Raw genomic sequence first — 23,691 nt, 5'->3', positions numbered from 1 at the left:
ATCATGAACCTCATTCAGGTGCTTCTGACTGGACGAGTGTCTTTGTGTGTGCAGCCGTCACTGTCGGACTCGGAGGACCTGGAGGAGATGGAGAGGCTGAGGAAGGAGCACATCGAGGCTCTGAGGGAGATCAAGAGGCTGCAGGTAGAACAACTCCATCAGCTCCACCTTTTCATGCTTAAAGTTAGAAAACAAATAGACACGTTCATCCGTCCACGTCGCTCCAGCAGGAATACTTCCTGTTGACCTGTGTGATACTTCCTCTTGACCTGTGGTACACTTCCTGTTGACTTCCTGTTTGCTGGCTATTGTTCAGGAGCAGCTGGTCGAGTCTCAGAGAGTTCACCATCAGATGGAGGAGGAGCTCAACAAAGTCAAGCAGGTGAGTTAAACCCACTGCAGGTGATTAAATCTGCTCCAGTCGTCAGGTCACATGACTTTCAGCCATGTGGTTCCATTTGAGCCGTGACGACTGTATTTAAGTACAAATTCAAGGTAGTTGTATCTCATGTGAGTTTTCTGTCTTATGTGACAGATGTAGTTACTTGTCACGGTTAAGATTTTACCAAGAAAACGTGATCAGATTGAAAAATATGTCACATTATTAAAGATCAAACCGGAGCTACAACATGAAAAGACGTCAGTAAAAATAATCCATACAGTAAATTCTGCATCATTGTTTTACTTCTGATTCAAAAACATCTCAAGGTCCATTTTGGAGCTTTTTCCAGAGCGTTCCACTGCGTCCTGGTCTTTGTAGTCTGCACATCTGCACACATCAGAACGATCAGCAGCACAAACCTCATCGTCCAGTTCGATCCACACTCTGAACACTTTGAACACAAACTGAACGTTGTGACCTTCATCACGGAGGATTTAGCACACTACTGTTGGACTTCATTAGCTAGCTAGCCATTAGCCAGGCTAAAGAAACCAGAGGGCTCCCAAACAGACAGGTGAGACAGGTAAGGCTAGCTGCTAGTCTTCAGCTTCACGTTGTTTATTTGTTGCCTCTCAAATAAAAATACTGAAAAACTAAAATACAAAATATAAAAACACATTCAATCATGTCGTCAAAGTTACAAACTCGTATTCACTCAACTATACAACGAACCATAATGCTCGCTTAGGCTGCTAGCTTGATGCTAACACATAATGGGAATTGCCATTAACAGGCTAACAGAAATTAGCATCCCGATCGTGATCATTTGCACTTAAACTAAACAGATCTGTTGTCCTTAACGTGCATGCAGCAGCACGTTTACTCATGCTCACAGACACGTTTAATGTGTGGAAAAGAACGTAAATCTGCTGACTTTCCATCGTTAGTCCAGTCTGCTGCTTCAAGCTTCCCACTGAGCAGCCTACGGCGGCCTGAAAGGGTCAAACTCAACCTCAAAGTTCACATTGAAATGAAATACAGTGGCCACGTGGTGGAGACATTGAGTGCAGCACAGCTGGCATGATGATGGTAGATCGATAAGATAAGATAAGATAAGATAAGGTAAGATAAGGCTAAACTGACCCCACAGCAGGGAATTTAATGAGAAATTTTATTATTTATAACGTAATTTATATAAATTAATGTTTTTGCTCATTTCTTCCATTTGACAAACATGTTGTCTGTAACGTGACATAAAACTGCAGCTAATGCACAAATTACAGGCTGGTCTCTGTTAAACCTCTGACAGTGTGTCAGGTGCTGCTCAGCGTTCACGTCCAGTAAACCTTAAATCTCCAGGTGATGATCCCCCTGAACGTTCATGAAGCATGTTTCATGTTGGTGTGGACCGGCAGAGTTTGTTCACTGTCTAAAGCTGGTTTCATCTGTGAGGAGGGTGTGTGTGGGCTTCTGAAGGGCTGCTTCTTCAAAATAGATCAGCAGATGAAGCTCGACACACACCTACACACACACACACACACACACACACACACACACACACACACTCTGTAACCAGCTAAACTCTCGCTGAGCTCAGCTTTCCTTCCTCTTTTCGCGTGTGTGTGCGTGTGTGTGTGTGTGTGTGTGTGTGTGTGTGTGTGTGTGTGTGTGTGTGTGTGTGTGTGTGGCTCTCTCGGCTGTGAATAGCTCCTCCTTGTGTTTGTTTGTTGTGATTCAGAGCTGAAGGGTCTCAGCCTCTCGGACTCCCACTCTGCTGCCTCTCTTCTGTGGCGTTGCATAAAGCGATCGATATCTACATTTAGCCGCGGCTCACAGATGAGCTGAACAGCAAAGACTCGGCCGGAACATTTCCTTGCTGTGTTGTTGACCTGAGGAGAAATAATGGGGAGGATTGGCTTCATGTCCAGGCTTTTATTTTGGTGTCACGTACTTCCTGCTGTCACGTACAGACTGAAAATAAAACACAGTGTTGAAGATAAAGCTGTGGCCTGTGACCCCTTTATGTAAAGGCTGGGGTCCTGAACAAAGTGTGTTGTCCACAGATATGAAAGCTGACACTGGCCTCGTGGCTGCTGAGGTATGTCTAAGGTTAGAGAGGGGACGTGGTCCCAGTTAACTGAAGGTTTGTGACGGCATGACAGCTCCACACCCTCACTGTCCACCTGTGCACAGAACTACTTCCTGTGTCAGCTCTGGACGTGAAGGTGGAGACATGTTTGTACTGAAATCGGTAAGAGAAGAGAAGGATCTGTGGGACAGGGGTGGACATGGACATGGGTGTGTCCTGTGCTCAGGACTGGGCTTTAGTCTTCCACATAGACTGAAGACTTCAGAGGGCGTTCAGACACTCAGGAGTGTCTCTGCTGTGACACAAGCACACAGATGATGTGTTCAAGTGTCGTAAATGCAGTTTTTTTTTTAATGTTTCTTTTTCTGAGGGGGGGGGGGGGGGGGGGCTGGCGTGCACCCTCATTAGAGCTGGAGGTCAGGCTTCACGATGGGGGGCCTCTCAGAGCCCCTGCAGGCCCCCGAGGCCACAGCTGGAGGGAAGACGGCTCACGCTGGGATCCATTAGTTACCCAACCAGTCGAGCCTGGCCACACACACACACACACACACACACACACACACACACACACACACGTCCTGATAGTACAAGACTTGCAGTAATGAGACAGAAACAGAAGTTAGAAGTAGATTTACAGCGTGACCCAGACAAAGTACATTTACTGAAGTAGTACACACAAGTTCGAGTTTAATGTTCTTGTATTTCCATTTGAAGCTGCTTTCTACGTCTTTCACCTGACAGCTTCAGGTACTACTGCCTGACCAGTACTTTTCAGACTTCACTTTTAATTAATTGAATTCTAACCAATGTCCATTCCTCATAAGACCAACACAGAAGAACACATGAGACGTTCATGATATGATCGCTCCGGGCCTCCGTAGTGCAGCAGCTTGTGTTCCAGCCTGTCGCCGTCTCTTATCTCCTGCCTGTGTTTTGCTCTTTTTGGCTTTTTCTTGGAACAGCGATTTGCAGAATTTAAAAACTGCGTTCAGCCTGCTGAGAAAAGTGAAGGTAACAGATGGACTGCTCTCACTGTGTGTGTGTGTGTGTGTGTGTGTGTGTGTGTGTGTGTGTGTGTGAGCGCGACGTGTGTGTGTGTGTGTGTGTGTGAGTGTGTGTCAGTGTTATTGGGAAACAAACATGTTTTGCGTGTTCATGTGTGTCCTGTTCGCTCTCGCTACATATGACAACACCACAGGAGGAGAGACGAGGCCAGAATCACTGCTGTCTGCTGTGTGTGTGCGTGTGTGTGTGTGTGTGTGTGTGTGTGTGTGCCTCCACCTCAAACACTCCTCTGAACTCTCTGTTTTAATGAACTCTGTGTGAGGAAAGTGTCTCGTCAGTGTCTGATCTGCAGCTTTCTGTCACGTCTCATGGTCTTCATCGGCAGTCTGTTGTGTGGCCATTAATGTGGAGGTCTATGGGGACTGACCCACTTTTGGATGCAGCCTCAAGTGGCCGTTTGAAGGGTTGCAGTTTTTCTTGGCTCGTTGACCCAAACAGGAAACACTGAGTGTCCAGAAGCTTTGTTGACAGCAGTTGTTGTTGCTCAGTGAAATGTTGCGTAACAGCGCTGATGCGTCCGTCTCGTCTTCTTCGGTGGTGTAATTGTGCCGAGTCACTCTGCTTCAGCGCCTCCTCCTGCATTCAAAGCTCGTGACTCATCTTATTTGTTTTCTTGATCTGCCTCTGAGGATCACGTTACGCAGAGCTGCGGGAGCTCCAGTGTTTGTTTCAGTGCTGGGCGATTAGAGTTACTGGTTTCCAGTATTGCAACAGTACTGGGAGTGGTTGCTTCCCAGTCAAGAGGGGTTACGGTGTCTAATTGTTGCGGGTGTCTGTTCCACCACCCTGATGGTTATGTAACTTCCACGTAAAGGCTGGTTTCCCTCTCGGCCTCTCGCTCTGACTGTACAGAAACTGGAGCTTTGTTGAAAGCAGATGGACGCTCAGCAGAGACCAGTGCCGCCTTCACAGGATTAACTGGAGTTTAACTGGAGCCATTAAAAGAATGATGAACAAACCGGTAAATCAAACGTGACCTGTTTGGTACGTGTCCGTCTGCTAGAAATATCAAAACACAGAAATGATCATTTTAAGGTACTCTTACCTCCTGATCTTACCTCCTCATGATTTCAGTGTCCGACCTTTGACCATCGTGTGTTTTTCACCTCTGATCAATCGATCAGCTGTTACAGATTCCAGTAGATAAACTGCTGATGAATGGAAACATCGTCTGAACGCTGCTGAATGTCAGAGCTGTGACTTTTTGTGAGGCTTCACTGACATCGTGCGTCCCAGCAGGCTGGATGGTGGAAAGCACAAACCCTCCACCCGTCTGTGCAGCCTGCAGTCTGTTCACTGCTAACACTGCAATAACACTGCAGTAACACTGCAATAACACTGCAGTAACACTCAGTAACACTGCAATAACACTGCAGTAACACTGCAATAACACTCAGTAACACTGCAATAATACTGCAGTAACACTGCAATAATACTGCAATAACACTGCAATAATACTGCAATAACACTCAGTAACACTGCAATAACACTGCAATAACACTGCAGTAACACTGCAATAATACTGCAATAACACTCAGTAACACTGCAATAACACTGCAATAACACTCAGTAACACTGCAATAACACTGCAATAATACTGCAATAACACTGCAGTAACACTGCAATAACACTCAGTAACACTGCAATAATACTGCAATAACACTGCAGTAACACTGCAATAACACTGCAATAACACTCAGTAACACTGCAGTAACACTGCAATAACACTCAGTAACACTGCAAACCGGGAACTGTTGGGGTGAGTTTGGTAAGTTTCTCTTTAATGAAAAACAGGTTCACATGTTTTTTTTCACTCTGCAGGATCAGCAGGAATTAAACACATCATCACGTCTTTCCTGTTTGGGTTTCCCAGCTGATGTTGTTTCCTGAATGCTGGTGACCTTATCAAAGGCAGGAATATGCTGGGAGGCGGCAGGTCTGGCCGGGTCCCGCTGGGACTCGACTCCACGGCCTGCTGATCCAGTGAAACCTCCCTGAGGCCGAGGCGAAGAGCTTCGTCACTCTAACTCACCCTGACGCCAAGAATTCAGAGTCATGACTCCAGTTAAGAGGCTCTGAGCCGACCCTGAACGCACCGCCGAGGCCTGCTGATGCTCTGCTGAGTCGTTCGTTGTTGAGCTGTGATGATGAATCTCTGCTCTCCTCTGTCCTCCTTCACTTCCCTCCTTCACCCTCTCCTCTTCCTCCTTCCTCCTTCCTCCGCTGCAGGAAGTAAAACTCGGAGCGGAGGAGAGTCGGGCTCTGAGGACCCGGATCCAGCTGGCCGAGGCGGCTCAGAAACAGGCGCGGGGGATGGAGATGGACTACGAGGAGGTGATCCACCTGCTGGAGGCCGAGATCGCCGAGCTGAAGACTCAGAGGGTGGAGCAGCCGCCGTCGACCAATAAGGTGACCGACCTGAACGGCTGGTGGGCGGAGCCCGATGCTCTGACGGTCAGAAGTCCTCGTCTTCGTTTACGTTCACACGTTCATAACGCAGACGTGGCTGCAGAGGTCGATCACTGAGAGCAGCTTCGCTCCAGATGAACAAACTCACACTCACAGACTGCTGCTTCATATTTGCTGTGAACGTTCATGTTTCTCTGCTCTGTGACACAGAGTCATGTCATTCAGATGGACGTCACAGAACACTGAGTCTGGTCGGAGGAGGAGGTCTTTGTCCTTCCTGTTCCCTCCCTGATCATTTCCCAGCATCCCTCTCTGACTCCATTCCCTCCGCCCCCCCTCCTTCCCTCCTGGTTTTGGTTTCTTCCTCCGTCGTCAGCAGTGAATCTGGGTCAGTGTTTTGCTCCGTCTTACTCAGCGACAGGGTGTTTTTATAGAAATCTGGCTAGCAACCAACCTGCGGGTCACCGCCGGCAGCCTCGCTGCTGATGGCGAGCAGACGAGCTGAGCCGACGCGGCGGGGAATCGTCTTCAGCAGCTCTGCAGAGCGAGCGAAGCCTTTTCTGCTGCTCTAAATATTATGACACTCCGCAAACAAAGCGCTGACTCAGGCTTTCTGCAGAGGGAAGTCGCTGCTCTGACTGTCACAATATTCTGTCCACAGTCTTCAGACTTGACTGAACAGAAGTAATTCATCTCCTCCAGCTCTGCACTGCATTTAGATCATCGTCATTATCAATTCAACTGCTGATCATTTTCTCCATTAATCCTGTAAAATGAGTCAAACTAATCCAGTTTTCCATTTTCCAATACAGAAATCACAGTACACAGTTTCATCCTTTATTTTACATCAGGCTCAAAGAATCAGAGCCTCAGTCCTCCTCTTTTGAGCATCTTCGTCTGAAGTGCCTCTTCTTCACACACGAGCGGCAGCGAGCGACATGAGTGGACGCCGTGCAGAGCGTTCGGCTGTTCATGTGTATTGATGACACTCCTCGTAGCTTACACGCAGACGCTGAGTTCTAACTGTGAAGTGGACGGAGGAACACGCCCCCTTCATCACAAAAGGTAGACACCAGCGAAGAAGACTGACAGGTTCGCTACTCTGTTTTCACCCAGGAGGAGACGGACGAGCTGAAGAAGAGAGTGGCCGTCCTGGAGTGTCAACTACGGAAGAGCGAGGCGGCCAAAAAGGGCTTTGAGATGTCGACGGGAAAACTGCTGAGTTTCGTGGAGGTAAACAGATAAATACCAGTCAAACGCTGAATGCTAACTGCTAACCGCTAACAGTTCAGTGTCCATTAAAACTCATCAGTGAGCCTCACTGTCGTTCCTTCATCACCATGAACACACACACACACACACTCACTCCAGCACCACATGTGGATTCATCCGCTGCTGAAAATAGTCCCAGCAGATGCTCTGTTTCCTCCTGTTTGTCTCATTAAAACTAGAGCGAGCAGCTGTTTGAGGAAACGAGTGAAGCTTTTTAAACATGGAGGTGATGACTAGACAGGAAGTGATGACAGACGCACAGACGTGATGTTTTGAGTGTGACCGTGAGATTTGATGACAAAATAAAAGAAAGAAAAACACCAGACTTCAAAGATTCAGTGAGGTGAACCTGATGAGCCTCAGTTCAGACATTTTCACTTCCTGGTCCCAGACGTGTTTTCTTTGTTTCCTTTTGTTTCTGTGGGACTGAAGAACGTTCAAGAGTTCCTGCTCGAAAGCCACGGACCAACCAAGAGCTACAGGTACTGACTGTGTGTGTGTGTGTGTGTGTGTGTGTGTGTGTGAGTGTGTGTGTGTGTGTCTGTGTGTGTGTGTGTGTCTGTGTGTGTGTGTGTGTGTGTTTGTTTGTCTGTCAGACCCCAACACTGGAGTCACATAATGAGAGATCCAGCAGAGAGCAGAGACCATTAGCCCAGTTAGCACACACACACACACACACACACACACTCTCAGTGGTCCAGCTTGGCCCACTTCAGTCCAGGTGCGGCGCTGAGCTCCCGTTAATGGCCGCCCGCAGCGAGCAGCAGTGTTACGAAACGTCTCGACCTGCGGTGAGAGTGTGAGGTCAGACTGAGACTACAGCACCACAGAAGAAGAAGAAAAGCGGCAGATTCACAGCTGTCCTTACATCCTTCTTCCTCTTTCCCTTATTTCCTTTACTCCTTCTTTGCTTCCTTTTCCTGCCTCCTTGATTCCTGAAATCTTTTTTCTTCTTCTGCTTCCTTCCATTTTCCTTTTTCCGTCTGTTCACCTTTCATTCCTTCCTCCTTGCTTCCTTCACCTCTTCTTCCTTCCACCTTTATTTTTCCCTTCCTTCTTTCATTCCTATCATTTCTTTCTTTATATCTAAGCTTCCTCCTTTTCTCCTCATTGCCTCTGTCCTCCCTCCTTTCCTTTAACCTTTCCTGTTTTTCCTTCCTTCCTTGATTCCTTGTGTCTTTTCTGTCCTCCTAATCCTCTCTCCTCTCGTCCTGTCTCAGTCCCCGTGTCTCTCCCCCCTCACATGACTTACCGTATTGATTTCTGATCTTACACTTGGTGAACCAGTCACAGCGCAGCCTGGCGTCAGCTGCCTCTGGCCGCTTGTGTAAGTGCGATTCTGGAAATCAGGTCAATCGGTCATGTTTTAAGTCACCCAGCTCTGGCACCTCCTGCCTGGCTTCCTTTTATTTCAGTCCAGGTCAGTGGGACACCTTGACTTGTCTTTCGTAACCGTGGGACCCCCCGCTCATGTTTTTCTTTTTATTCACCTGTCCTGTTTCTAGGACACTCGTAACAGGAAATGTAGGCTGTCCAGTCGTTGGGGTTCATTGACAGTCGCACACACGAGGCGTTGTTCCCCTTTCTCATAATAATTGGCTCCGATCGGCCCGTTCGCTCTCAGCTAATGAGCTTTTTGATAACTCTGATTATTATTCTCTTTAAAGCCGTTAGTCATCCTGACTCTGGTGCTGTAATAAAGAAAAAGGTTCAGAGAAAAGCAAATATCCCTCAGGACAGAAGCTTTAATAAGCCGAGGAGCTGAGAGACGACAGGAAGCTTGGAGAAACAGATAATGAAGTAGAAAATGGCGTGAAGGCTGCGCTGATGCTGCCTTTGTTTGGGAAGGACCGCAGTGTTTCCTGATTGAGCGAATGAGCGAGCGCAGGTCTGTGAACAACAGCTGCAACCATGGCTACAGGGTCACTTCAGCAGCTTCACCAAGTGTTTTTAGCTCCCTCCATCCTTCAAACACCTGCAGGTGTGAGTTTATTCATCAGGCTCTTATTCATCCGTGTATTTAAAGCTCTCAGTTCATGTTGTTGAGCTGATCTGTTCCTGCGTTCCTGCGAGCTCCTCAGCTCAACACAGCAGCATTTACGTGAAAAAGCAAAAGGTTTGATTTGGTGTTCAGCAGCAGCAAATATCTGCTTACTGTGAGTCTGATGAGCAACACGTTTAAAGACCGTGGAACGCTCCAAAAACACCTGTTTGGAACATTCCACAGGTAAACAGGGTCATGAGTAACAGGTGAGAGGATCATGATTGGGTATGAAAGGGGCATCCTGGAAAGGCTCAGACGTTCATGGAGGATGGAGGTTCACCACTTTGTGAACACATGACTGGATGAAGGAGATGAACACATGAACTCAGAGACACTTCAGAAAACTGCTGCCAGTGAACACAGTTTGATCATTGATGATTGATTCTGGTTTATTGATGCTTTAGTCCAGTTTTAGTTGGTGTGCGGTCGTCCATGATGGCTCCATCTGTAGCTGTTTGGAGTCGTCGTCGTATTTCGCCGCTGACCTGTCTTCTGTCTCTTTGCAGCTCTGGGGACGTTAAAGTGGGAGCGTCGTCTCAAGCCCTCCCTCCTCGCTACAAGAAGAGTCCCTGGACTTCGTCCACGCTCGCCCAGGAGGCGAAGGAGCTCACGAGGACCGTCAGGGCCATCCTGGAGGTCGACTGTAAGTGAGCTCAGCCCTCTGCTCGAAGGTCTGCATGTCCTCCTCTTCCTCTCTGTTTCTGTGCCGCCCTGCATGCCGTTCTCACCTGATGAAGCCAAACCGATCCTGCCGACCTGCTGCTGTGAGCAACTGTCCTCCCCGTTTCAGTGCTGACCTTCTAGACGACGCCACTGTCAGAGAACAAAGTCAGCACGGCTCTGAGGCGTCGGCAGGAAACCAACAGCCACCTGTGAACCCGAACGCTCCTCCCCGACAGCTCCTCATCTCCTCAGAACCTGCTCCAATGGACTCCTGTCTAAACTCTGCATGAAATGCTGTTTTGTTTCTGTCAAGCTGCACATTTCTGACCAGAAAGCACTGAGCAGCAGGTTTATTCCAGTGTTTTAACCTGAATGATGTGGAGTCACTGTACACGTCCAAATTCATAATCTGCTTAAAACATACATTTTTAAATGGAAAACTGCAGTTTTGTCTGAAAACAAAAAGCAAAACACCTGCAGGACATTTTTACAGGTTACCACACTGGAAGAATACGGTTGTAAATGGACGACATAATGTGAAAGATGTTCCCATTGGTCACCTTATTAATTATGGGATGAGAGTAATGGGATCAAAACTGTTTTCAGGTTACTGGATGTTGAGAGACTTCTTGACAGTTCAGACCTTTGAGGAAACTGAGACCTGAACCCAGAGGGTCCAGAATGGAGAAAGCTGCTGCAGCAGTGTGAACCTATTGTCCAATATGCGACCCAGCTAATAAGCTAACTAGCTAAATAGCTACCTGAGGGACCCAGCATGTTACTGGCTGGCTGGCATGTTAGCAGTTAGCTTGTTACAGTGTTTCACCAACTATTTGTTCAGGTTGTCACCACATCACAAAATACATCAGAAAATTTGCTGTTCCAGGTTTCTGGTTTGAGCAGGGATTTAAGCTGCTGGTTGGCCAAATCATTCCGGCTTCTTGAGCTAGCTAAAGAAGCAAGTTAGCTTAAAGAGGCGAGTTAGCTTAATGAGGCGAGTTAGATTAAAGAAGCAAGTTAGCCTAAAGAGGCGATTTTGCTTAAAGAAAGAAGTTAGACTGAAGAGGCGTGTTAGTCTGAAGAAGAGAGTTAGCCTTAGTTTTCAAATGTAATGGTTTCAGTTTGTTCAGTCAAGTGATCCAAAAGTCAGTTAACGCATCTTTAAGTTCTTACTTTCAGTCAGTCAGACAGGATTATCAGCCAACTATTTCAAGCTAAAGTGTTAGCATTCATTAAAGTCACAGAGATGTGCCAAAACAGATCAAGTCAGATCGAGGGCAAACTGAGCAAAGGACAAAACTCCCCAAACTTCAGTGTAGTTGTGTACAGTTTACCCAGCCTCTGTCTGTTCAGCATCGATGATTATCTTCATTTAACAAACAAAATGAAACCATATGAAACTTTAAGGTCGCACTATCATACGGTTGCCATTTAGCGTAGCTAACATTCTGTCATAGAGCGAGTTCATAAAGTTAGACAATAACTTCCTGTCGCTTTCTGTCCATCTGCTGTTATTTCATCAGTGTTTAGCTTTGTGTTTGAGGGGCTGGATGCTCATGTCCGTGCAGTGTTAGCCATTAGCCATTAGCCAGCAAAACAAAGCGTAGAAGCATCCTCAAACAGTACAGAAGGAGAAATCCTAAAAGCAGGAGGTCGGGAGGGATTATGGGAAATGGGAACAGGATTAAAGGACTGTTCAACCTGATTGGACGATTAGATGCTTTTTCATGTTTGGAGTTATTTGCTGTTTGTCCTTCATCTTTTTCTGAGTAAAGATTCTGAAACAAATGATCTGCAGATCACGAGTTGTTCTTTGTGAAGAACACCAGCCATCTGAAGCTCAACTGTGGAAAACCTCCTCAGAATTTCTGGATTATTGATTATTCTGTTCAATCAGCAGGCTGCGATCGATAGAAACGAATAAGACGACTGCCACCGCTTCAAGTATTCCTGACATGGTTTGACTGAGAAGCAAAGACTGATTTTACAGTTATTATTACAGCGTGGACAGCGTGAGAGTCGTGGCTACGTCACCTGTAGAGGTGAGACCAGGCCCAGACTTGTCGAGGTGTATTCAGGAGTTCCTGACTATCAGAAGGTGATGAAAACATCACGCTGAAGCTTCAGAAAAGGCTACTGTTGATATTCAGAGCGGGACGGCTGATCATACCTTCTGTTCTGTGCCATGAAAGCTGGAGAAGAACTGAAGAATGAAAAGGACAAACACAGGAAGCTTCAAATCTCAGCCAGAAAAAACCTCAGATCTGTGCTCGAGATGACGCTGAAGCTTGTCCAACAGTTTGTATTCAGCAGGCAGGATGTGGGTTTTTGACACACTCACCTAATTTCCCTCCATCAGAGCGTCGGTGGGAGGACGTGGGCGCCGTTACATAATTAACAGCCGCGGTTCAGGATCACAGACGCCCTCCATCATTCGCTCTGTCCTGATAGAAGAGATGGAGATCGAGGCACGAGCTCAGAGAAAGTAGGTCAGCCTGATCCGCCTCACGGTGTGTGTGTGTGTGTGTGTGTGTGTGTGTGTGTGTGTGTGTGTGTGTGTGTGTGTGTTACAATCACCTGTAGCTCGTCTTCATCACAGCCGTCGTTGCCTGGAGACGTGTTCTGCTTCTAAACTGTAAAGCTTGTGACTGTAGGAACCTTCGTCTCCTCCACACACACACACACACACACACACACACACACACACACACACTCTAACAGAATGCATGACAAACAGCCAGCAGAGATCTTCATCTTTTCATCACCTTCATTCATTCAATGTTTGAAGCAGGGACTTGGACACGTTACCATGATGACCGTGTCCCTCCCCTGACTTCCATTCAAGCGCTCGCTGGACAGCGTGTTCAGGGTCTCACACGGTCAGACCTCCATTAACCACTATCGTTCTGCTGTGGGGGAACATTATTTCTATCAACCAATCAGAACGGTCTTGGGCGACGCTAACCTCAGGATGCAGAGGTGTCCTCCAAAGTCGAGTTGGGAGTTCGTTTTGGTGGAAGACTCTCAATTAACACGACCCAACGCCTGTGAAAGAAACGATAACAGCAGCTAGCTAGCAGCTAGCAGGTTAGCGTGAAGTTAGCAGATAGCAGCCAATGGCGGCCCATGCCACCGGTCCACTTCCTGTGAGTCAAAGACCACTGACGTGTTTCTACCTGAGGCTCGTTCATGAGACACAATGAAAGCCTCGCTAACAAAAATCTGCTGTTTAATTCAAGTTCCACCTTAAGGACGGGACAGGAAGCCGCTGTTTGTTTCCTCTTAATGACCATCAGCCAATGATGGTTCGCCATGATCATTCCGTGACCTTGTAACGACGATAACGATCACGGTTGTTAAAATGTGAAGCCAGTGGACGTACGGCTCCTCCTCCGTCCTCCGAGGTTCTTTCAGGGCTGCTCTGGAGCTTTCAGTCACATCACCTGATCCTCATCAGCCAATGAGTTTGTGGACAGTGTTCATGTTGTGAACGTCTCCTCCACGCTGGCACTAAAAATAGAACTGAAGTAATGTTAAAAAAAAAGAAAAGTCTTCTCAGTTTGATGGTCTGGCATCCTGTTTTCCACCAATGGAAACGAAGCTCCACAGTGAACCACCTTTGAGCTGTTTGTCTCACCCAGTGTGGACGCAGACCAGCAGCTGCAGACGCCGTCCTGTCTGTCCGAGCGGCCATCATCATGTTTCTGTTGCCATGACAACATAAATTAGTGAGCTGAACCTACAGTATCTGTCGGGATCGTTAAAACACAGATCTGCATCCAAGAATACACCGACGCCGGAGTCCTGAAGGACAGAGGCTCTGGAAGTGCAGGTTTTGATGTATTTCATGTTTGAGAAATGTTTCCAAATTCAACTGTTTCTCTTCATGACATCAAAGCTCACGTTCAGACTCAACCAGCACTGATGCTAACTGCTAACTGCTAACTGCTAACTAACTGCTAACAGTTCAGTGTGATCCTCTGAGCTGTATTAAAGTTCATCAATGAGCCTCACTGTTGGAGTTTATTCTGTCACACACACACAAACGCTGCAGCACCACATGTAGATTCATCCGCCGCTGAAAATAGTCCCCAACTAGTCCTCCTCCTGTTTGTGTGACACAAACGACAGCGAGCAGCTGTTTGAGGAAATGAATGAAGCTTTTAGACGTGAATCTTTATCTTTATGAGGTGTTTTTAAAGACTTACGTCTTCAGCAGGAACCAATGAGCCACAGACAGGAAGTCAGACAGGACTGAGGGACGGAGCGGCAGGTTGCTGGTTTTCATCTTTTTATAGGATTTGTTGGCAAAAAGAAAAACAAAATTAACACCGTTAATATGAATATTAGGGTAATTGTGAGTCACCCGATGACCAAAGAAAAGCCCCCTGACAGCTTCAGTCGTTTTCTCGCTGAGGAACCTTGAGCTCATGCTGTGTTTGCAGTCATTATGCAGATCGGATGAAACCATTTCCAGCAGGGTGTGTGTGTGTGTGTGTGTGTGTGTGTGTGTGTGTTCATGTGATGTTTAACAGTCCGAGACACAGCATGTATATACATGTGGATTTACAAATGTGTGTGTGCGTGTGTGTGTGTGTGTGTGTGTGTGTGTGTGTGGGCGATAAAACACTTCCACTCAGATTAAAAATAACTTCAGCAGCTCAGTGTAAAAACATGCATCATCAGTCAAATCCAAAGTAAAAATTCAGTTGTGTTCAGTTCAGTAATTCTCAGTTTAATTCATGTTTGTTTTTTGTGTTAAATTTTATTGGTTTTTATCAAACTTTTGTCTTTAATTCTTCAAAAGAAAACCATTTAAAGCAGCATCCAGCAGTTCTTAATGGAGGAGAGTCAGTAACAGTATAAGTGTGCACAGTCATTGATCTCAAAGGTTCGCTCAGGCTTAACTTGATTTTGTAGTGACGCTCAGATGACGTTCAGTCTTTAAAAATACTCCTGCAGCCTGTTTGGTTGTTTTTGCTCTTATTTCTCCATCCACCCTCTTTCTGTCTTTAATTGCTCTGTACGTCTGGAGACGTCCTCAAAGCGATACGCTTCAGTCTGTCTGAGCTAAATGTCGTGGATTGACTTTCAGGTTTTCCAGGAACGTTGAGAGTCCTGTGAGTGATCTGGTCATTACTCAACGGTTCAAGCCATCGTCGTCTTTGACAGACGTGTCTTAACCACCTGACACCTGCCTCTGGTCCCTCTTGTCCCTCCTGTCAACAGTGGACTGACGGGTGAAACCTGGTCTGTGAAACGAACCACAGAGCTTCAGTTTGTATTCACAGCGACACAAAGCAGCTTCCTGCCTCGGATCAGGTGTCTTTGTGAACCACATTGTCGACTCTGTTTACATACATGAAGATTGTTGCGATAAGCCGAGCACACGGAGCGCCTGACTTCCTGTGGACAGCACACGGATGGCAGTCATGTCTCTGTGCTCACTGTATTCAGCTGGAGTCAGGATGCAGTTAGCTTAGCTTAGCATAAAGACTGGAAGCTTTGGGAAACAGCTAGCCTGGCTGTGTCCAGAGTTCAAAAACACACCTGCCAACATGTCGAATACTAACATGATAAACTAACATTGTAAGCATTGTACCTGCTAAACATCACACAGCATGTTAGCATTGACTGCAAGCACGTTAGCTTGGTGTTGTTAGCGTAGCTCAAAGCACCACTTTGCTCAAGTGGGAAGCTTCTTGTGATGTTTGAGTGTGACCGCCTCCATGTCGTGATGAACATGTTCCAGCTGCAGTGGACATTCTGTCTGGACTTTTTCATCAGTCCCACCGTCAGCAGCTCTGTGCACAGTGCCTCTGAGCACCACACGTCCTTTGGGTCCAGCATACATGTGGTAGCATGTCATTTGTCATGTATCATGTCAAACCCATGACGGGGCCCCTGAACACTGAGACGGTCATCACAATCGGCCTTTTCTCTGAACATGTGAAATGTTTGGTGTCAGTTTACGAGCTGAGGTCTGCAGGGCAACATTTGAAACGTTGCCCCCTTTTTTTTCTGAAATGGGGTTAAGAGACTTTTCATCGTGCAGCTCATACAGTAAGTGGAGAGATGAGTGAGATACAGTGGAAAACTACAGTAAAACTACTGGCGGGCTGGCAGGCGGCGGCGTGGGGAATACTGAAGCTTCTCAGGGAAAACAGGCTGGATGGAAACTCGATATTTGTGAGGGGTGTTCGGTGATCTGCTGGCCTGATTATGTCTGAACGTCTCAAACCAGGAAAGGCGTAGAAACTGAAGCTATGCACACAGGATCCAAGCTGGATCCAGACCGAAGAATCAGAAGTCCTCTGAATGCTCTGATGACTTGTTTTCCCTCTGCAGGCCTTCCTTACGGCTGGGAGGAGGCCTACACTGCAGACGGAGTGAAATACTACATCAAGTAAGAGGAATCAGACATGTTCAGATGACCCTTTCAGAGGTGATCAGAGGTGAAAACACTGAACCTTTAAAATGTCATTAGAGCCTTCCTCTCCACAGGATGAGCGAAAACAGTATGTCACAATGCAGCTTGGTTGATATTTCTGGTGCAGATTCCTGAACAAGTCTGCAGTTCATTAAATTACAGACAACCAAGTGACTCATGCACAAAGTGGATGCAACATTTCTGTGGCTGAATATAATAATTACACGTAAATGAACCCCAGGAGTGATTCAAACAAACAAATTAAAAAACAAATGATATTTTACATAAGCAAAGAAAACAGATCACACAATAGAAAAATCCACACAGCAGAGCAGCACACACACCAGCAGCAGCAACCAGTGTCCAGCATGTTGGACAGACGTCTCCAAGCTGATTTAAGTTTAAAGTAAAACTACCATAAATGTATGGGATTGTACAGTATGTGTGTATTTGTACTGTGCATGTGTTTCCCATACAACAACATAATACAAATAATTTTTCTGATATTATATCAACATGGCTTTTATCAAAATATGAAATGTTGTCTTCTCACCCGTGACAGTCACATGACCCAGACGACATCATGGAGCCTTCCTGTGACAGGCAGCAGCGTCCCTGGGCCTCCTGCTCCTCCAGAGAGCTCAGAGCTGGAGGGAGATCGAGACGGGGAGGCGACGGACCGGAGGCCAAACCCATCCATCGAGACAGAGATGTAGAAGCCTGCAGCAGACTGTCCGTCCTGTCTGTCCCTAGTGTTACTGTTAGTTCACATTCAAATTAAAAGACTGACTGCTCTCACATCTATGTAGCTACAGCCAGTTAGCTTAGCTTAGCATGAATACAGGAAACAGCTAGCCTGACTTAATCTATGAGTAGAGAGGACATGTTGTCGTCCTGGAGGTTGATGTCTGGAACATTTCTTCACTATCTGCTTGAAGCTCTCAGTACAAGACTTTTTTATGGATCAAACCAAACGAGATGTAACACATTAAATAACATTAAATAACCGTTTCCAGTCTTCATGCTAAGCTAAGCTAACCAGCTGCTGACTGCAGCTCCATAGTGACTGTACAGACGTGAGAGTGAAGTCAGTCTTTAATCAGACTTTCCTTGAAGTTTTATGGAGATCCTGAAGGTTTTAAAAATAACAAACTGACTGAATGCTGGGAAACGTGTCTGTAATTTGTTTGTTGGAATGCAAATAAATTTCAGGGTCATTCAGTGGGAACAACGTCAGATGAAGTATTACAGTTATTGGTTCTTACCTGTGTTCAGTCCCTTTAGTCCAAGGTGTGAAAGTGATTTTAAAGTCTGAATTGACGACGTCTGCAAATAAATTTCTGCTGTAACTCATCAGTGATTCAGCCTCAGTTCATACAGCTCTTCCACTTGCTGCCTGTTGGATGTTTTCTGCTGTTCTTTCAGACGTCTGAACAACGTCTTCATCTTGAACAAGTGCTCGTTGTGCTCATTGACGGAAGAATCAGACTCATCCAGACCTCCTCTCTTTGTTTAATACCTGCTGGTTTTGACTAATAGAAGTCTGAACTCAGTGATGTTTCTCCGCCTGCAGATGACTGAATCTGGGACGTATTAGCTTGAAAACACAATGGGCCCAAAACATGAAGCCTTGCTCAAGTCCAAGTTCAATAAAAAACCTAAAAACACCATAGAAACTGAACATTTTCGTGTTTTGTCTCATGACATATCTAGGTATCTTCCAAAAAAGAGCAATTTACAGTATATTTATCTACATAAATATCTATATTTATGTTCATGAAGTCTACATTTTGGCCATTTATATTCATTAGGGTTTCTTTACTTATACTTTGGCTATATGTCTTCAAATTGAGGTTATTTACAGTTTCTCACATCAAACTGTGCGTAGTATCACTATTAGTGCTGAAATGCTGAAACACACACACACACACACACACACACACACACACACACACACAACCTGAAGTGGCTGATCGTCAGTCATCTGCAAACTCGGCTGCGATTGGCTCCATTTTCAAACAGAAGAAGAGAAGGAGGACCTTCTGTTCCACTCAGCCTGTCATTGGCCGCTCTGGTTGCTAGGCTTCGGATGGCAGCCCGTGATTGGTCAGAGAAGTTTCATTTGAACCCTGAGACAGGAAGAGGAACTGGAGACAAGATGGCCGCCTGTTAGCTTGTGGAAGCTGTAATGGTGGAAAGCAGAGAAGAGGAGCTGAAGACGAGCTCGTCTCCTGCTGATGTGAAGGAGAAAACATGTTTCTGTGGATTCTGTTCATGTTCTGGACTAAATCTTTTCACTGCAGCGGATCTTCTGGACCTTTGTGGACGTTTCACACCGTTTTTGTCCGAGTGTTTTCGTCTGCAGATCGCTGAGAGACGTCAGCGGTGAGTCTGTTTTAAAACCGCTGTTTGTCTGCTGCTGCTGTTCGTTGAGCCTCCTGCTCTGATTGGACCTTCACGTGGTTTCAATCGATCGATTCACGTCGATCTGAGCTTTCTGAGTATGTCTGTAATATGACAACATTGTTAAAACTGAGGGGAAAGAGTTCAGCTTCTCTACATCACGTTGCTTTGAGCTAATGCTAACAGGAAGTCATTTATCAGTTGTTTACATTTGCTGATGTGGAGTCCGTCCGTCTTTTAATATGAAATATCTGCCGTCCGTCCGTCATAAAGCTAAAGTAATGTTTCGAGCTGTAATTAGTAAAAGTAATGAGTCCTCTAAAGATTTGGTACAGTATGGTGTACGACAGAGGACACAGCTCAACTAATGAGGTCACGTCTGTCCTCCAAACATCATCATCATCATCATCATCATCATCAATGTCACATACGTTTTATTGAGTTCTTTCTTTCAGAACTGACGGACAGACAGACAGACGGACAGATGGACAGACGGACAGACGGACAGACAGACAGACGGACAGACAGACAGATGGACAGACAGACAGATGGACAGGCAGACAGGCGGCTCTGAAAGCTGTGACCTCCTGTGGGATCTGAACCTCTACCTGTCCAATCAGTCCGGTCAGCTGACTGTCTGGATGCTGAACTTTTTTCTCTTCACACTCAGAGTAACAGCGACGGTCCAGTGTCAAACATGCGGACATAAAAACAGCCATGTGGCGATCTGATGGCTGAGCGCGTTCTCAGATGTCTGCTGCACTTCACGTCAGCGTTTGATTGGACCGTGACATGTTGCGTCAGCGCAGATCGATGCAGAGATTGGCTCTCTCACTCTGTCCGTTTGTTGAGAGGTTTCAAAGCCGTTCTTCTTCGTTTGTTCCTTTGCTGACGTTGGTAACCAGATGAAAGACAGCAATAATAAGATTATTCGGCTGTTTAGCTTCGGGTGAGGAGGTCATTGGGGGAATCATTTATTCAGCGCTGGTGTGTTGTTTGGCGCCTCTGGAGAGCCTGAATGTGTGTGTGTGTGTGTGTGTGTGTGTGTGTGTGTGTGTGTGTGTGATGTGAATGGTAGTATTTATAGTGTGAGTGCGAGGGCTGGAGGTGGAAGGGCCGAGCCAATATTCTTTCTGCCTGCGGCTCCGAGTATTGATTTCCCTTCTCACTCGCAAGTGCAGATATAAATATCTGCTGTGCATGGAAACACTAATGACACACACACACGCACACACACACACACACACACACCTAAACCTGAATGCACGGCGTGTTTTCATTGTTGCGCCGCTGTTTGTGGCCGCTGATTGTCAAAAAGATTGAGATTGATCATAATCACCCGTCTGTGGGACTCGATACTGTCAGAGTGGTCGGAACACTTTAATGTCCTGAAATTTGTTAAAATTACAAACTTTTTCTCAATGAATAATTTGTGTCTTTCAGACGTATGAGCCCAGACGTTAGCCAGTGTCTCTCACGGCCTCTGTACATGGGATTCAGTGATCACTGGCTCTTCAGTGGGCTGTTTGATGCTAAACTACACGTTTCTATATTTAAACACACAAACAGGATTTGATTCCACCATCTTTGAATCTGTTTGCAACCAGGTGAGCGATCAGGACTTTCTGAGCGCGTGTTGACCAATCACGTTTGAGCAGTGCTGTGGTTGCATGCAGGTGAGCGGTCTGCGTGGCGAGCGGCCGAGGCAGAGCGCGGTGGTTGAAGTGTTCCATCGGCTAACATCTCTACACACAGACAGTCTGAGATTTATCAGACACACCATGGGATCAGGTGAGCTACACCTGGGCTCAGGTAGAAAATGCTTTGATATACTCTCCACCTCCTCCTGAGCATTCGGAGCAGACGGCTGACGTCTGAAAGAAGACCAGCAGAAACTCTGTGTTTCCTCAGGAAAGTCCTTCTGACTGACACTGAGAGCACAAAGAACTCTGTGTATTTTTAGGATAAAGGATCGCGTTGTTGTTGTTGTTGTTGTTGTCTTGGTGGGACACTGATGGAGGACAGATGCTGAGACATTTATAGCTGACTGTGTTGGATCCTCTGTCCGTGTGCGCTCCTGCTCTTTGCTTCTGTCTGAACAGTTTGCAGACAAATTGGTGAAGTTACACAACCTGTAAAGCCTCTTTTCCTTGATTCAACCTGCACAACTCAAAGGTCACAGACTGCATCAACAGCTCTGTCAGGGCTGGATTAGAAAGCTCAGCCCAAACACATCCCAGGCGCTCAGTGATTGGCCGGCTTAACAGCGTCACCGATGATGAGTTTAAGAGAAAACCTGAAAGAATCCAGTTGCCTCCCCTTCATTGAGCGTCTTTGTGAGCAGGCGGCTCATTAACCCTCTTGTTTCCAGCTGGAAATAGATGTTGGCTGGACGTCGAGTCTTAGGAGGTACCAGGAGGTCAGCGCTCTGACTGAGCTCCTTCAGGCCAGCTTTGGTTATGTAAATCATAATTTCAGCCGCGTAGTGGTGAAAGACCGTCGCACGGCGCTCACGCTGCCGTTACGTGACCGTATTGTTGTTGACGGTGTGCTGCTGTGTAACTGAGGTCCAATTACGTCCTCTGCTTGAGTTGGACTGGGGACAAATCCGTCCTTTTAGGTGGAAAATCCAATTTAGTCTTCTGGAAGTTTCACAGTAGATTTGTTGTGGAGCAGCCTTTGACCAAACCATTCCTTGGTCTTATTTAAGACTCACTGGTCACCATTTTCTATTCTAATCTGTCCCCTCATAACAAAGACTATGTTCTTCACTGAGCAGCATGGTGGCTCTGAGGGTGATGACGTCTGTCTCTCAGTCTGTCCGTCCAGACTGAATCCAGAAGCATCTCATCAACTGTCAGATGGATAACTGTGAAGCCAGTTTGCTCATTGTAACGTCACCATCTTTAGGGATGGAGAGAGCAGCATGAAGGCTAACATATCGCTAACGTTAGCTCTGATGGTTGACTTAGCTACGGTTAGCTCTGATGGTTGACTTAGCTAACGTTAGCTCTGATGGTTGACTGAGCTACGGTTAGCTCTGATGGTTGACTTAGCTAACGTTAGCTCTGATGGTTGACTTAGCTAACGTTAGCTCTGATGGTTGACTGAGCTACGGTTAGCTCTGATGGTTGACTTAGCTAACGTTAGCTCTGATGGTTGACTTAGCTAACGTTAGCTCTGATGGTTGACTTAGCTATGGTTAGCTCTGATGGTTGACTTAGCTACGGTTAGCTCTGATGGTTGACTTAGCTACGGTTAGCTCTTTCAGACCATCAGACCGTCAGGTAAACGCTTGGTTCTACGAGAAAGAAGTGACGGCCATGGAGACGCAGCGGGGACGTGACGGCCATGTCTCTGCCACGTTGCGTTGCTTCAGGTGATGACGGCGAGCGGTTTGGAGGTTTACGTGTCACAGCGATGACTCAGCTGTGATTGGCCCAGTCCTGTGTGATTGTCCTACTTTCCTTCCTCACAGGTCGTCACAACATCTCTGTGCTTTAGCAACCGCTGTTGCTAAGGAGGTTTTGATGAGGGCGAGGATGAAGAGGATTTGTCGAGGCCACCGAGGACTCGTTTTCCTTCTGCTGTGGTTCAGCAGCTGTGTGAGACGACTGTGACAGTACTGAAATACTGAGCTGGAGAAAGTCCATAGATTCACTTTATACAGACTCACTGAGAGCCTCCTCTCCTCCTCTCCTCCTCTCCTCCTCTCCTCTCTTGTTTCCTCCTCTCCTCTTTTGTTTCCTCCTCTACTTCTCTCCTCTCTTGTTTCCTCCTCTCCTCTTCTCCTCTCTTGTTTCCTCCTCTCCTCTTCTCCTCTCCTGTGTCATCCTTTTCTTTTCATTTCCTTATCTTGCCATTTCCTTTCCTATTTCCTAGTTTTCATGTTTTCTCTCCATTATTGTTCACTCCTCACTTCTCCTATTTCTTTCTTTTCATTTTCCCCCCTCTGTATTCCTCCTCTCCTATTCTTCTCTCCCCTCTACTCTTGTCCCCCCCCCCCCCCCTCCTCTCCTCTCCTCTCCTCTCCTCTCTTCTCTTGTTTCCTCCTCCCCTCTCCTCTCCTTTCCTCCTCCCCTCCCCCCTCCTCTCCTCCTCCCCTCTTGCTGGATTTGTTTTTCACTCTGTCTGGAGCACATGAGGTTCAACGTGTCCATGCTGTGGGGGGGGGGGGGGGGCAGGAGGAGGAGAGCAGGAGTCAGCGGCCTCTCATTGGACAAAAGTAGGTCAAGCCAGCCCACTCATGTGACCCAGCATTCCTCTCTCCAGGCTGTGTGTGTGTGTGTGTGTGTGTGTGTGTGTGTGTGTGTGTGTGTGTGTGTGTGTGTGTGTGTGTTTAATGGTCATGCTTTATGTCACAGACTGAAGCCAAAGTTATTATGATTGAGACAAACTTGTCTTTGAGTAAAAGTCATGAATTTATTACCATAATGACATTTTGCCTGTTTTCAGGTCAAAGTTTAAACTAATAAAACATAACAGCAGAGTTTTAATCAGCAGTTTTGTGGGTCAGTGAAGAAGAGGCTGAGTCTTCATCACTTTAACTTACAGACAAAATAAAGTTTGTGCTTCTTTAATCTTGAGGATTTGTTGCTTTGGGACACATGATGAAGAGTTTGTCTCATTTCTGCTTCCTCAGCCTGCTTCTGCTGAAATTACATCCACTCGAACCAGCGTCTGTCCACCAGCATGGAGGAGACAGAGTGTCCAAATCAAAGTGGACAGTTAGTGTGAAGTTAACATGACATCGATCATCACGTGTGCAGAGTCACATGTGTCACAGCTGGAGGACTGAGACTTAGACTTTAATGGTTTGGGAAATCTCATGTCTTCTGAATGTCCTCCCTCATTGACGCAGTCTAAAACGGATGTGGACAAAGGACAAGTGTCTCTTTAATGTCTGCATGAGGGGCGTTTGGATAGATCTGTCA

General features: G+C 46.5%; 1 protein-coding gene across 10 annotated transcripts in view; it reads left to right on the top strand.

Annotated features, from left to right (window-relative positions):
• Window positions 1-18,024, top strand: part of stxbp4 (syntaxin binding protein 4) — a 34,623-nt gene extending 16,599 nt beyond the window's left edge. For 3 of the 10 annotated variants that reach the window (XM_076760182.1, XM_076760184.1, XM_076760179.1), the window contains exons 15-22: window positions 19-144; window positions 317-382; window positions 5,766-5,945; window positions 7,062-7,178; window positions 7,650-7,699; window positions 9,768-9,904; window positions 16,273-16,330; window positions 16,917-18,024. In XM_076760182.1, the coding sequence (XP_076616297.1) occupies window positions 19-144; window positions 317-382; window positions 5,766-5,945; window positions 7,062-7,178; window positions 7,650-7,699; window positions 9,768-9,904; window positions 16,273-16,330; window positions 16,917-17,070 (888 nt within the window). In that variant the 3' untranslated portion in view covers window positions 17,071-18,024. Of the gene's footprint in view, window positions 1-18; window positions 145-316; window positions 383-5,765; window positions 5,946-7,061; window positions 7,179-7,649; window positions 7,700-9,767; window positions 9,933-10,051; window positions 11,713-16,272; window positions 16,380-16,916 lie in introns of those variants that run through there. The other 7 variants (XM_076760188.1, XM_076760181.1, XR_013079299.1 and 4 more) reach the window with 6 other exon arrangements.
• Window positions 18,025-23,691: the final 5,667 nt, after the last annotated feature.

This window comes from Chaetodon auriga, chromosome 20 (genome assembly GCF_051107435.1).
Source record: "Chaetodon auriga isolate fChaAug3 chromosome 20, fChaAug3.hap1, whole genome shotgun sequence".
Classification (NCBI taxonomy): domain Eukaryota; kingdom Metazoa; phylum Chordata; class Actinopteri; order Chaetodontiformes; family Chaetodontidae; genus Chaetodon; species Chaetodon auriga.
Note: the sequence above shows the minus strand (reverse complement) of the source record. Positions and strands in the feature narration are given on the sequence as shown.